The sequence below is a fragment of the Cetorhinus maximus genome, chromosome 3 (genome assembly GCF_964194155.1).
Source record: "Cetorhinus maximus chromosome 3, sCetMax3.hap1.1, whole genome shotgun sequence".
NCBI classification, from domain to species: Eukaryota; Metazoa; Chordata; class Chondrichthyes; order Lamniformes; family Cetorhinidae; genus Cetorhinus; species Cetorhinus maximus.
The window spans coordinates 185,641,306-185,656,044 of record NC_135881.1 but is presented as its reverse complement, the minus strand read 5'-3'; the positions used below and the strand labels follow the sequence as shown (position 1 = coordinate 185,656,044).

Genomic DNA, 14,739 nt, shown 5'->3' with positions numbered 1-14,739 from the left:
GCAAAAATTTAGTCAACTAATGTGGAAAGTAAGGGAAGCAAAGACTAGACAATAGACAACAAAGGAGTTTGGCTTATATGAGCAAGGAGCAGGAGTAGGCCATTCAGTCCCCCCGAGCCTGCTCTGCCATTTAATAAGATCATGGCTGATCTGATAGTAACCTTAAATCTGCATCCCACCTACTGCTGATAACCTATCACCCACTTGCTTACCAAGAATCTATCCACCTCTGCCTTAAAAATATTCAAAGACTCTGCTTCCACTACCTTTTCAGGAAGAGAGTTCCAAAGACCCATGACCCTCCGAATGAAAAAAATTAGCCTCACCTCTGTTTTAAATGGGTGACCCCTTATTTTTAAACAGTGAACCCTAGTTCTAGATTCTTCCACAAGAGGAAACATCCTCTTCACATCCACCCTGTCAAGACCCCTCAGCATCATATATGTTTCAATCAAGCCACCTTTAATACGAAACGCTTAATGGTGTATATTTCAAAGCAGAATCTATTAAATAAGCCAGATGAGCTGAAGGGCATGGATAGACATTTGGAAGTATGATCTCATAGCTATTACTGAAACGTCTTAAAGGAGGATAGGAATGGCAGTTCAACATTCCTACTTTTCAGGTGTGATAGACAGGGGGCATTGCAATATTAGTTAAAGGCATGATTACAATTCTAAGGAGGGATGTTATGTGAGAAGGATCATCAAATGAATCCATATGGATTGAACTGAAGAACAAAAAAAAAGCAGTCACAGTGCTGGGGATATACTTTGGACCCCCTGAGGGGCAGTTCTGGACTTAGTTTCAGGGAATGAAACTGGGTAGGTGGGGAAAGTAGGGGATTGCAATTCAATTAGATTTAACATAGTTATGAAAAAGGATAGAGATAGACCAGAAATAAAAGTTCTCAGTTGGGGAAAGGTCTATTTTGCTGAGCTGAGATGTGATTTTGCAAAAGTAGACAGGGAACAACTTTGAGGTAAATCAGTGTCTGAGCAGTGGGGGGCATTCAAGGAGAAAATATGCTCTCAAAGGGAAGGAAATTGTAAATCCTAGAACCGCCTGGATATCCAGAAGCATACAGGGTAGGATAAAGCAAAATAAGAAAGCTTATTTTAGATACCAAGTGCTAAATACTACAAAAAGCCTGGAGGTGTCAGTGCAGACACGATGGGCCAAAGGGCCTCTTCTGCACTGTGAGATTCTGAGTATAGAAAGTGTAGGGGTAAAATTAGATAGAAAATTAGAAAAGCAAAGAGAGGGCATGAAAAGTATTGGCAAGTAAAATGAAGGAAAACCCAAAGATGTTTTATAAATACATAAAAAGTGAGAGGATAACTAAAGAAAGAGTAGGGCCTATAAGAGGCAAAAAAGCTAACCGTAGAGTGGATGCGGATGGCATTGGCATATTGTTAATGAATACTTTGTGTCTATCTTCATAACAGTGATGATGCAGACATTGTAGTTAAGGAGCAGGCATATCAAATATCGGATGAGATAAACAGAGTGCGAGAGGAAATACTATGAAGTTTAACATCTTTGCAAGTGGATAGATAGCCAGGTCCGATTTAAATTTATTCAAGGCTGTTAAGAGATGCAAGGGAGAAAATAGCGGAGGCACTGACCATCATTTTCTAATACGGTCTGGTTACAGGCATAATGCTGGAAGGCTGCTAACGCTGTGCCATTGTTTAAAAAGTGGGAAGGAGATAGATCAAGTAGCTATAGGCCTGACAACCTAACCTCAGTGGTGGGAAAATTACTGGAGAAGATTGAGGGTCAATATAAATTATCAGTTAGTAAGGCAGAAGTTAATCAAGGACCGTCAGCATGGATTTAAGGGAAGATCGTTTGACTAACGATTTAATTTTTGAAGAGGTAGCAAGAAAGGTCAATGTGGGTAATGCATTTGATGTCATATATATGGATTTTAGCAAGACTCATAGCAGACTGTCAGAAGGTATAATAATTTTCATAATATTTTGCTGGTTTACTGTAAAGTAGGTTTATGGGGGGGTTGTGGTGTTCTGTCTGTGTGAGATTTAATTACATTTTGTAGCAAGCAGACTACAAGTTGAAGTTATCAAAAGAAGTAAGGTGCAGATGTGTCTTTGATATGCTAATGAGTAAACATGGTTGGGGTCTTAGCATGTAAGGTGTGACAGGAATTTGCATTTTTAGATGCATGAAAGGAGGTTTGAATTTCAGAGAGGTTAATAAGAATATTGGCAACATGAAAAGATTTATATTGTAAGAAAGTAAAGTTCCAAAGACATATGGAAACAATGGAATTTACATATTAAAAAAGGAGAAACATGTATAAAGGAGAATGAGGCTATATGTCAGGGGCAGGCATTGTAAGATCTAACAGAAGTGTGTGAAGCCTCCACTATTTGCGTATATGTCTGCTGTCTACAGAAACCGAAGCTGGAGAGAGCCATTTTGAATTCCACTGTCCAGCATATTGTGTTAATTTGCCGAATCTGTTTAAAATCTATTTTTTTGACCATTGCGTTAAAGGAGGTGTAACTGGGAACCAGGTTAATTTGGGGTTTTAGAAGCTATTATAGTAATAATTTGTAGACCTATGTATGTGCTTGAAATCTGTTCTTTTGTTAAAAATATTTTAACTTTAGGTTTTAAAAAAATCCCTAAAGTCTTGGTGGACTTACTACTTCCGAATTCAGGGCACACATCTCAAAATAAATACAAATTGCAAAACTGTTGTGATAGCGCGGTCAGGTTTCCCTCGTGGATTTGATCCGCCTGGAACACACCATCTGCCGTGTCATAACACAGACTGTTCAGCAAAATAAAAGTCCAAGGAAAAGTGGCAAGTTGGATCCAAAATTGGCTCAGTGGCAAGAAGCAAAGGATTATGGTCAACAAATGTTTTTGTGACAGCAGGATGTTTCCAGTAGAGTTCCACAGGGCAGTAGTAAGTTCCTTGCTTTTTGTGGTATGTATCAATCATTTAGACTTGGACGCAGTGAGCATGATTCACAAGTTTGCCGTTGATACAAAAGTTGATTGTGAGATTGATAATGAGGAAGAAAGCTGGAGACTGGAAAAATATACCAATAAACTGGTCAGGTGAGCAGAGAAGTGGCAAATGAAATTCAATCCAGAAAATATGGGATAATGCATTTGGTGATGTCAGACAAGGCAAGAGAATATACATAAATGGCAGTTACTGAGAGATGCAGAGGATCAAGGGACCTGGATGTGCATGCCCACATAATACCAGAAGGTTGCAGGACAGGTAGATAAGGCGGTTAAGAAGGTGTACGGGATACTTTATTTTGTTAACCGAGGCGGAGAATATAAAAGCAAGGTTATGCTAAACTGTATTAAACACCAGTATGGGCGCAGCTAGAGTACTGTGTACATTTCTGGTCACTGTTACAGGAAGGATATCATCATACTAGAGAGGACTTAGAGGAGATGTATGAGGATGCTGCCAGGAATGGAATTTGAGCTATGAAGAAAGATTGGATAGGTTGGAGTTATTTTCTCTGGAACCTGAGGCTGAGGGATGATTTAATTGCGGTGTATATAATTTTGAAGGGCCTAGATAGGGTGGATAGGAAAGACCTGTTTCGCTTAGCTGGGAGATCAATAACCCAGATAGATTTAAAGTAATCGGTAGAAGGATTAGTGTGGAGTTGAGGAGAAATATTTTCACCCAGAGGGCGTTGGGGAGGGCGGGGGTCTGGAATTTGCTGCAGAAAAGGCAGTAGAGGCAGAAACCCTCATTGCATTTGTTCTGACCTGGCAGATGATGTGTGCCAGGTAGATCAAATCCGAGGGAAACTTGATCGCGCTATCACAACTGTTTTGCAATTTGTATTTATTTTGAGATGTGTACCCTGAATTCAGAAGTAATAAGTCCACCAAGACTTGAGATTTTAGAAAACTAAATTAAAATATTTATTAACAAAAGAAGAGGTTTCAAGCACATACACAGGTCTACAAATTACTACTATAATTCCTAAAATTCCTAATTAACCTGGTTCCCAGTTACACCCCCTTTAAGGCAACGGTCCAAGAATAGATTTTAGATTTTAAACAGATCTAGCAAATTAACACACTACCATGGACAGTGGAATTCAAAATAGCTCTCTCTTGCTTTGGTTCCTGTAAACAGCGGACATATACACAAATGCTGGAGGCTTCACACACTTCAGTTAGGTCTTACAGTGCCTTCCCCTGACATATAGCCTCATTATCCTTTATACACATTTCTCCCTTTTTAATATGCAAATTCCATTGTTTTTATGTCTTTGGAACTTTACCTTTCTTATAATATAAATCTTTTCATGTTGCCAATATTCTCATTAACCTCTTTGAAATTCATCCCTTCATCTATCTAAAAATGCAAATTCCTGTCACACCTTACATGCCAGGACCCCAACCATGTTTATTCATTAGCATATTAAAGACACTTCTACACCTTACTTTTGATAACTTCATCTTGTAGTCTGCTTAGCTACAAAATGTAACTAAATCACACAGACAGAGCAACACAACCCCCCATAAATCTACTTTACTTTTCACAATATTTTTTCTGGTTTATTGTAAAATGCCTTTATGAAGCTTTAAAAAAAGAATATGCACTTAAGGTACAGTGAACTACAGGGCTACAGACCAAAAGCTGGGAAGCAGATTAGGCTAGATAGATTTTTTTCAGCTGTTACAGATACGATGGGTCAAAAGACCATACAAGAACACTATTTCAGAAGATTTGCATGTTAAATAGTTCAAATGGCATTTGAGAACACCTAATGAAATAATTATTTTGGAATGAATGTCTAGTGATAACATACTACAAACTGAAGCAGTGATGCAGACATCAAACCTACTGAAGGTCTTTATGCACTGCCTCTGAAATTGCTGAGTGCACAATGTTGTCATTTTAAATTAGAAATGCCTGTTTAATTTTGTTGAATAAATTAAGTTGTCTAAGCTAATGAGCTGAACACAGCTTGATGATGGATTTCTTAATCAACTCCAGTTGATTATTTTTCAGTAACATCTCTTTCTCATTTGCAGTGACATCTGAAATATTTGAAGATGATAACTGCGGCAGCCCTATCTCTGAAGATTCGGAGAGCCAGTCTGAGTTTAGTTTGAGCTCCAGTCCAACCAGTCCCTTAGACCTCCCAACTGTTTTCCCTCCAGGAAATCGTCCCCCCAGCTTGGAACTGTCGAGTCCTGTGTCTGAATGTGCCATGGGCTCTCCCATTCTGGGGCCTCGCAGCGAATGCAGTGGAGCCTCATCTCCTGAATGTGATGCTGAGAAAGGTCAGTGATGTTTCCGGGTAACCTTGGAAGGAAAATATTATAGCAGATGAGATCTAAAGAGCTGCTGTTTCAATCCAAAATCACCTTTATTAAATGTGATAGGAGGGTGAGAGGGATGACTAATTTAGAGGAGAGTCACCAATAGACCATTGGCCCTGAGATTCCTGCGGTCCTGCTGTGCCAATGTAAGTGCGATAGAGTTGAATCTATTTGTCTATGCCACTTAGGCAGACCCAATCCTAATTTGCGGCATTTGGGTCATTTACATGGCTGGTGTGGGCTTATTGTATGTTCAAGAGCTCCTTTGTCCCACCTGCCATTCTGATGTCGCAGGCCTTCCGAAGGACTCAAATGAATTCCCCGTTTTACATCATCTACGCCCAATGGAGCAAGCAGGCCTCTTGAGGAAGGTGTCATTCCCTAGTTAAGGTTCAGACTGTTCTACTCACTTTAGTCGAACTCATGCTACATAGGAACATAGGACTTAGGAACAGGAGTAGGCTATTTGGCCCTTTGAGCCTGCTCCGACATTTGATAAGATCACAATTGGATCAGCCATGATCTTCACTCCACCTTCCTGTCTTCCCACCATTACCCTCGACTCCCTTGTCTATCAAAAATCTATCTCACTCAGCCTTGAATAAATTCAGTGACCTAGTGTGAATTCTGCAGAGGCCTACCAAGGGCTTAAAAGGCAGCATTTCTAAGAGTAGCCAGGGAATTCTTCGTGAAAAGGAGGGGGTCAGTGGAGGGGAGACATCAACCCATAGTTTTCTTTCCCTCTGCCCCCATCCCATATTGTAATTTTAAGGGCCAGGGAAAATGGGACAAAATCCTGACTTAGGTTCCACCCAAAGCTCAGACCATCTCCACGCCCAAGAATTCTGAGGTCAGTGTATCAATGTACAGAAGCCAAGAAAAATACATTTTAGAGCAACCACTTCAATCTGATATTCATCATGCTTGGGAGAGAGTGTGAGGGTGTCAGTAGGCCAATTGTAATAGGCTGTGTTCTCTTTCCCAATAATCTATTGGTTTTTGTTTTGTCCAGTGAACTGAAAATGGTTTTGTAGGCTGTGCAATGCTCATCTAAGTGGACAGAGTTATCAATATTTATCAGTTTCGTTTTGTTGTTTGGACAGGGGACAGGGCTGAAGGTGTTGAAAATGAAAAGGACAAACTGATTACTCAACAGTCCATTGATGAAGCAACCCTGGAGATCAGAGTAACTCAAATTTCAGTCAAGTGCACAGAGCCAAAGGAGAAGAGAATTTCAGAAATAAAGATCTGTGAATTGGCTGAGTCACCGACCTGTTAAATGTTGTGAAGCGACATCCTAAATGTGCCAGGAAACATTGCGTTACCGACTTATTCACTCGCAGACACAGTCTTGGCCTTTTAATTGCTGTCTAACTGCTGCGCTGAAAGGTTCCTCTAAAGAGTGGCTGGTGTTCATAACTGGAAAAAGGAAACTACGGGAGTAGTTCTGGGTTAAAATTAATGGGATATCTGCAAAGTCTGTAGTTAGCGGTCTGATTCCAGACTGGAGGCAAAGTAGCAGTAACCAATTTTGTGCTGTTGAACTGGATGTTAAGTAAGATCCTTGTCTGCTTTGTTCCCCAACTGATGACCTGCTTACATGTGGCAGAGGTGGAGCTCAAATCAGCAGAAAGTCCTGCTTTGCTCCACTTATACTCTGTGCTGTATCCATGTGCACCACTTCATTGTGTCCTCTTCAGTGTTGATGCCTGCCATATCCCCATGTGCCACGATATGCTCGCTGCATCGAGTGTTCGATCTCTCTTTGTGGCAGTCTTGGTTGTCATGTCCTGTTGAAAATCAGACCTTAAGGACCTTTCCATGTTTCCTGTTGTTCAGAAGGACTTGCAACAAAAAAACAAAGGAAATTGCCAAGGGTGCTTCACTTCCTGCACTGTTACTAATAGTGAAACAACACAGTTTAGTAGCTTGAAAGGTTGGATTCCACCTCTGTTCCTTCACATCCTCCTGACTACACAGAAGGAAACAGACTATTTGGGAAGACATGCAGCCAGCCTTTGCTATGGAGTGGAATGTTGGCTCATGAGGCGGATGAATTTTCAGTGTCACGTTCTGCTTCTTTTTACAGCCAACCATTCGTGCCAATCTAAATGCACTACATGCATGAACAGGTTTTGCTGCTGTGCAGGCAACTGAATAGGGTCCTGAACTGGGGGGAATCCAAATTGTAAAATCAGTTCCTGTATCTTAGCACAGGAAACACCCAACCCAGTTTGCCCAAGCCTCTGTTTCTGACTTCAGAGGCATGCAAATAGTGACTAATGGCAAAGCCTGCATGCCTTATGTTTTAAACATTATCAATCACCTATGTTGTAGTCTTTAGACATTGTTTTCAGTGTTACATTTTGTACATTTTTTTGTTCCAGTGTTGTAATAAGAGTTGTCTATGCATTTAACTATTTTATAGATTTTGTCATTTATGAACTTGGCTTGTAAGTCTGTACATTCTGAATACATATACAGCTCCTCATTTTGACTGTGATTTTGTATATGTGGGTACACAATTATATTGAACAACACCGATCAATCTGTCTAAAGGACAACTTCAAACCAAACCGATTATGGTTACAAATGAACATCTTACAAAAGCAAAATGCTCAGCAGATATGGCAGCATAAGAAATAGGAGCAGGAGTAGGCCATTCAGCTCCTCAAGCCTGCCCTGCCATTCAATGAGGTAATGGCTGATCTGCCCCAAGCCTTAACTCCTCTTTCATGCCAGCTCATAACCCTCAACTCCCCATTATTTCAAAAATCTATCTACCACCTCCTTTAAATACTTTGTGATCTAGCCTCCACAACTGAGGTAGAGAATTCTAGACATTCACTACCCTCTGAAAATTCCTTCGCATCTCAGTTTTAAATGAATGTCCCCTTATTCTGTAACTATGTCCCCTAGTTTGAGATTACCCCACTAGTGGAAACATCTTCTCAACATCTACCCTGTCAAGCCCCCTATGAATCTTGTACGTTTCAGTAAGATCACCCCTCATTCTTCTAAACTCTAATGAATAAAGGCCTAACCTGTTTAGCTGTTCTTGATAAGTCAACCCCTTCATCCCAGGAATCAGCCTAGTGAATCTCTTTTGAACTGCCTCCAATGCCAGTCTATCCTCCCTTAAATACAGGGACCAAAACTCTACACAGTACTCCAGGTATGGCCTCACCAACACCCTGTTCAGTTGTAACAAGATTTCCCTATGTTTAAACTCTAACCTCTAGCAATACAGGCCAAAATTCAATTTTCCTTTTTAATTACTTGCTGCACCTGTATGCTAACCTTTTTTGTTTCATGCACAAGAACACTCAATTCAATCTTATTGGAATCCCGCTCCATTTAAATAATAGTCTGCCTTTTGATTTTTCCTACCAAAGTGCATGACCTCACACTTTCCTACGTTAAACTCCATCTGCCAAGTTTTTGACCAGTCAACCTATCTCTAACCTCTTGCAGGTTCCTTACGTCTTCATCACAACATGCCCTCCCATCTATTTTTGTATCAGCAGCACGTTCGTTTACATTACTCTGCCCCCTCCAAGGCCCTAGGACTGATCCTTGTGGCACTCCACTAGTTACGTCTTTCCAACCTGAAAAAGACCCATTAATCCGTACTCTGACTTCTGTGTGTTAACCAATCCTCAATCCATGCTAATACATTACCCCCAATACCGTGAGTTATCACCTTGTGCAATAACCTTTTATGTGGCACCTTATCGAATGCCTTCTGGAAATCCAAATACACATTTACCAGTTCCCCTTTATCAAATCTGCTTGTTATATCCTCAAACAACTCTTGCAAATTTGTCAAACATAATTTCCCTTTCACAAAACCATGTTGACTCTGATTGCGTTAAGCTTTTCCAAATGTCCTATTTCTTCCTTAATGATGGACTCTAGCATTTTCCCAACAACAGATGTTAGGCTGACTGGCCTTTAGTTGCCTTTTTGTCTGTCTCCCTTCTTGAACAGGGGCATTAATGGTTTTCTAATACACTGGGACCGTCCAGAATCCAGAGAGTTCTGGAAAATTTTGACCAATGCCTCCATTATCTCTGCCTTTAAAATCCTTGGATGCAGGCCATCAGTTCCTGGCAACTTGTCTGCTTTTAATCCCATTAGTTTCTCAAATACCTTGTCCTTTGTGATAGAGACTGTTAAAAGATCTTTCCTCCTATTAGCCCCTTGCTGATCTGATATCTTTGGAATGTCTACAGTATTCACCACCGTGAAGACCGATGCAAAATATTGATTAAATTATCTGCCATTTTCCTGTTCCTCTTATCAATTCTCCAGTTGCAGCCTCCAAGGGTCCCACATTCACTTTAGCTACTCTCCTTTTTACTTACCTGTAGAAGCTCCTGCTGTTTTTATATTTCTTGCCAATTTACTTCATCAATTTTCTCTAGCTTTTTAGTTATCCGCTGCTGGTTCCTAAAAAATTCCCAATCGTCTGGCCAGCCACTAGTTTCACTGCTTTGTAAGCCTTAATTTTTTTGATTGGATACTCTCCTTGACCACCTTTGTTAACCACAGGTGGTTCATCCTTCTCAGAGTCCTTTTTGACCAGGATAAATTTTTGCTGAGTGTTATGAAATATCTGCTTAACTGTCTGCCACTGCTCATCCTGACTTTCCCCGTAATCTATTTTCCCAGCCCGCTTTAGACAACTTCTTCTTCATACCTCTGTAATTGCCCTTATTTAAGTTGAGGACACTGATTTGAGATCTGAGTTGCTCACCCTCAAACTGAATTTGAAATTCTACCATGTTGTGATCGCATGTGGAGAGAGAGAGAAATAAATCAATAACTTTTGTTCTGCCAGAGGGGTCATCAACCTAAAATGTTAATTTTGTTTCTCTCTCCAAAGATGCTGCCTAGCCTCTGAATATTTCCAGAATTCTAAGTTTCTTCTTATTCAGCTGATTCTTCATATTAGGAATGTAAAAGCATGTGGCTCATTAAGAAGGGATAAGCACAAAAAAAAAGAGGCATTTCCTAATAATCAGTAAAATCTTCCAAACAGGATTCAGAGGAAATGCAGTTTACTTTTGCTGACTGAAGATGTTCTATTTTCAGCCCTTAAGTGTAGCCAGAGTTCAGCCAGTTCTAAGATGACAGGTTACTTCACACTAATCCCAACCTCTTTCACTCAACAGCATGACTTTTTCCTTCATATAAAAAGAGCAGATTAAATGTTAAATTTTAATCTGCACTTGATAAGATAAACGTTTCTTGAATTTGATTGCATGTCTTCACTTAGTTTATCTGGTACTTCAAACACTTGTATTTAGTTCTGGAGCTGAATGGATAGTAATGCAATGGAGTAAATAATTATAGACAGATTTAATTGTGTTTAGTGTATGCAGAACTATTTAATAAGTTGATTTTAAGCAGCAGTTCAGTAGGTTGCACTCACTTCTCAGAAGATTGTGCTTTCAACTTCCATTTTGTAGATTTGAATCCATAATCTAGATTTAATACATCTGTGCAGTATTGAAGGAATGCTGTTTGAGGTGCTATTAATCGAACAAGATGTTAAACCAAGGTCCTGCTAACCTTATGGTATTATTCTGAAGAGTGGAGGAGTTCTACCTTTCTGGCCAATAGTTTTCCCTCAACCAACATCACACATGACCAGATAATCTGTATTTAATCACATTGCTGGATGTGGGATTTGCTGTGTATAAATTGGTTGTTCCTATATTAAAACAGTGACTACACTTAAAGTGCTTTGGCATGTCCTAAAGCTGTGAATGGACCACATGGGGTAGAAAAATAAGCTCCGACTATGGAGTCAGCCGATGTCTGGGTGAGTGTGTCTAATTGAGCTGTGGAAAAGATTGTCTAGATCATAAGACATATGGACTGAAAAGGCCAATTAAATCCTGAACTCTATAAACTTTACACACATTATTTTTAAAATTCATATTCCAAGATGTTAGGAACTCATCTGTTCAGGTATGTGCATAAGTTTCCTGTCTTGAAATAAGTGATTTAATATCTTCCATAGTGTAAATTCAGCTTTCCCACAAACAATGTGTGGATGCATAACTTTAATTCTTATGCATGCTAGATACCAAAAAATGGATAAAAATATATAATCTGTAATAGAAATACATAGCTAAATTCAGAGTTACCAGACCAGTATCCACCCTTTAAAAAATTGATTTATGATTACAAATATTGACTGGTCTTTACAACGTACATTGCACATGTCCCTAAATTGCAGAGTTAATCCAGTAAACATCAGCAGCTGCGTTTCATGTAGATTGAAGGTTCTTGAAAAACATTTCTACTCCTTTATCACGTAAAGGGTCGGCAACACAGTTTGCAACTCAGCACGCGTGAAAGTAATCCAATCTAGTTCTAGCCTGAACCTAGTTAATTGATTGCAACACTGGAGAACAGCCACAAATTAAATTGCAGAAGATTCCCAGCTATATTCTACATTAGAAATATGTACATTTACTTCTGTAAGGATTATATAAAAATTAACATAGTTCCTTCATTTTTTAATAAGTATGTGAACCAAGCAAGTTTAGTTCCTTTCTTATTGAACTAACTTTGCTTAATATGAATTACAGTGGAACCAGTAACCACCTTCTTTGGAGTCTCTCAAAGAAATTCTGTACGAGTAAATTCCAACTGATGCCTGAGAAAATGTCCCCTTTTTAATTAAAAAAAATCCCTTAACAGGCAATGCATATGATTCAAGGGTAAAGGCGCTCATTATAGTTCCTCGGGTCATTGTAACTGAGTAATCCTGAGTGGTGTGCCACTGTGCAAGTCTAAGAAGAACGGGCCTTCCTGAGCAGGGAGGAAGGTTGTGGGGATGATATTGTAAACTCCTGCAGGGACCCGCTCAACTTCCAAATAGCAGAATCCACATCTGCAACAGAAGAAATACACATATTAACTGCCAAATGTCTATATATAATTAGGTCAGACACTGACTGTACAAATCAGGAAACAGCACATTAGGTGGTCAGTGAAGATTATGGAAGCATCAAAGAAAGCCAACAGGAGACTGAAATGGTATGTTCATCTGTTGCGAAGAGAGAAAAATGTGGTCAGGTGAGTGATGGGGATGGGACTGCCAGGAAGCGGAGGAAGGCCAACCAGGTGGTAACCTGGAGTAAAATGGGAGTAGCTGGAAGGCTGTGCAAATTGAAGATCACGAGAAGAAATAAAAGACTTGAATTTATATAGCACCTTTCATGACCTCATGACATGCCAATGCACTTTGCAGTCAATAAAGTACTTTTGAAGTGTAGACACTTCTTGTAATGTAGAAAACACAGAGGCCAATTTACATACAACAAAGTCCCACGACCAGCAGTGTGATAATGACCGATTAACCTGTTTTCAGGATGTTGAGGGATAAATATCGGCCAGGGTATCAGGCACAATTCCCCTGCTCTTCAGAAAAAATAGTGCCTTGGAATCTTTTACAACCACTCGAGAGATGGGAATGACATGTCCAACTGTACAGCACTCTCTCAGTACTGCAATGGGAATGTCTGCCTGGATTATGGGCTCAAGTCTCAGGAGTGGAGTTGAAGCCACAACCCTTTAAAAGGACAAAATTAAAATGGGGGAAAAATAAGTAGACAAGTTCCTCATATGAAAATCTGCTAGATGTTTTCTTGCTCTCTTTTAAAGATTTTTTGCTGTTACAGGTCTTAGACATGACTAAAAAAAGAAATTTTATACAAAGCTGTGACAGCAGGAGGACAAATGCTGCATTTCTGTAGTGCTCCTGATACAAAGAGACACGTCCCAGAGCACATTACTGGACTGGGGTGAATATTGAACAAAATGAAGCAAAGTCAAAAAGGAACTTTAAGAAGCTGTGAGGGAAGAAACTGAGTGGTTTGAAATAACTTCAGAGGCTGATTAAACTGGCTACTGTTGGTGCAGACAGGGAGCCAGGAGGGCACTGAGGCCAGAGGTGCAGAGAGGATGACACTAGCACCAAGAGAGTGGAGGGCACATACATGAGTGTGTGAGGCAGGTGAAGCCTGTGGTTCTTGACAAGGATGGGATGGACTAAGGCCACAGATGAGCTGGCACAACAGAAAGCGACAGCCACAAGAGTGAATATTCTTTTTACTCCCAAGTATTTCAGGAGCTTGCAACATTTATGGCGACAGCTTTATTTTTTTAAAAACATATTTGTAGCATCAATGAGGACAAATTCCATCAATGGGGACCACACAAAAAGAACAAAGCAATACCTGTAATCTCCACTGGGCTTTTTATGGAATTCAGTGTCTCCCGCTGTTGAGACAGTTACCATTTCAAATCCAACACTGTATTGCCTTTAAAGAGAAGGAAAGTGGGTAAATAACATAAGCTTCAAGAAAATAATGCATTTGATTATTTGTAATCTCAGTTAGTACCTGATGCAGTGTTCCATTAGAGTATCGTAACTCGCACCAAGTCCTATTCACCCATTACTCTTGTGCTTGCTGAACTACAGTTACTCCTGGTCCACCTAACACCTTGACTTAAAAATTCTCATCCTTGTTTCAAATGCATTCATTGCTTCATCCCTTTCTATCACTGTAAACTCCTCTAACCCTACAAGATCTTCCAGAACTTCTAAATTCCTCCAATTCTGGATTTTTGTGCATCCATCACTTCCTTTACCCCACAATTGGCAGCTGTGTCTTTAGCTGGCTAATCTCTAAACTCCAATTCCTTCCCTAAACCTCTCTGTCTCTTCACCTTCCCCATCTCTATTAAGATGCTCCTTTCAAATCTACCTTTGATCAAGCTTTTTGGTCATTTGTTATAATATCTCCTTATTTGGCTTGGTGTTTAATAGTCCGATAACGCTCCTCTGAAGCACTGTGGGACATCTTACTATTTTAAAGGTGTAATATAAATACAAGTTGTTGCTGTCATTACACAGGTTCAACTTCCCAGCACAGTAAGCTCCTCATTCAGCCACTACTACTTGGGACTGGGAGGGAGGGACTTCCACAAACATGGTTAGAGGGGAAAAAAAGTTACCCAATATATAGTGTTAGGACATTGAGGAATATAAGATGGTTAAGGGAATGGAAAAGGTTAAACCAGGATAATTTTTTACAGTGGGATAATTCAGGAAATTGCATAATTTTAAGACTGATAAGAAATTCCTCCTCATGCAGACAAGAGTGAACATTTGGAATGGACTCCCAGATACAGCAGCAGAGGCAAAAACTATGGAATCATTCAAGAAATAATGAGATAGGGCAATGGGAGGCTTTAGGTTCTTTCTGGATTCCTTAAGGTTGGTCAAAATGATCATCCTCATTGATTTGCTACTTTTGATCTTGTAACATATCTATAACACATAATGTCTTGCACATGGGGTATACCTTC

The 14,739-nt window shown here is 39.8% G+C and overlaps 2 protein-coding genes across 3 annotated transcripts in view; one reads left to right on the top strand and one right to left on the bottom strand.

Annotated features, from left to right (window-relative positions):
- The window catches only part of sh3bp5b (SH3-domain binding protein 5b (BTK-associated)), a 74,879-nt gene extending 67,042 nt beyond the window's left edge, over window positions 1-7,837 (top strand). For both annotated transcript variants that reach the window (XM_078539386.1, XM_078539385.1), the window contains 2 exons: window positions 5,056-5,307; window positions 6,450-7,837. In XM_078539386.1, the coding sequence (XP_078395512.1) occupies window positions 5,056-5,307; window positions 6,450-6,625 (428 nt within the window). In that variant the 3' untranslated portion in view covers window positions 6,626-7,837. The remainder of the gene's footprint in view (window positions 1-5,055; window positions 5,308-6,449) is intronic.
- A 3,540-nt stretch (window positions 7,838-11,377) lies between these two features.
- Window positions 11,378-14,739, bottom strand: part of capn7 (calpain 7) — a 40,710-nt gene continuing 37,348 nt past the window's right edge. Inside the window, exons 20-21 of the mRNA XM_078539384.1 lie at window positions 13,605-13,688; window positions 11,378-12,256 (exon numbers count right to left, since the gene is read on the bottom strand). Of these exons, the coding sequence (XP_078395510.1) occupies window positions 12,112-12,256; window positions 13,605-13,688 (229 nt within the window). The 3' untranslated portion in view covers window positions 11,378-12,111. The remainder of the gene's footprint in view (window positions 12,257-13,604; window positions 13,689-14,739) is intronic.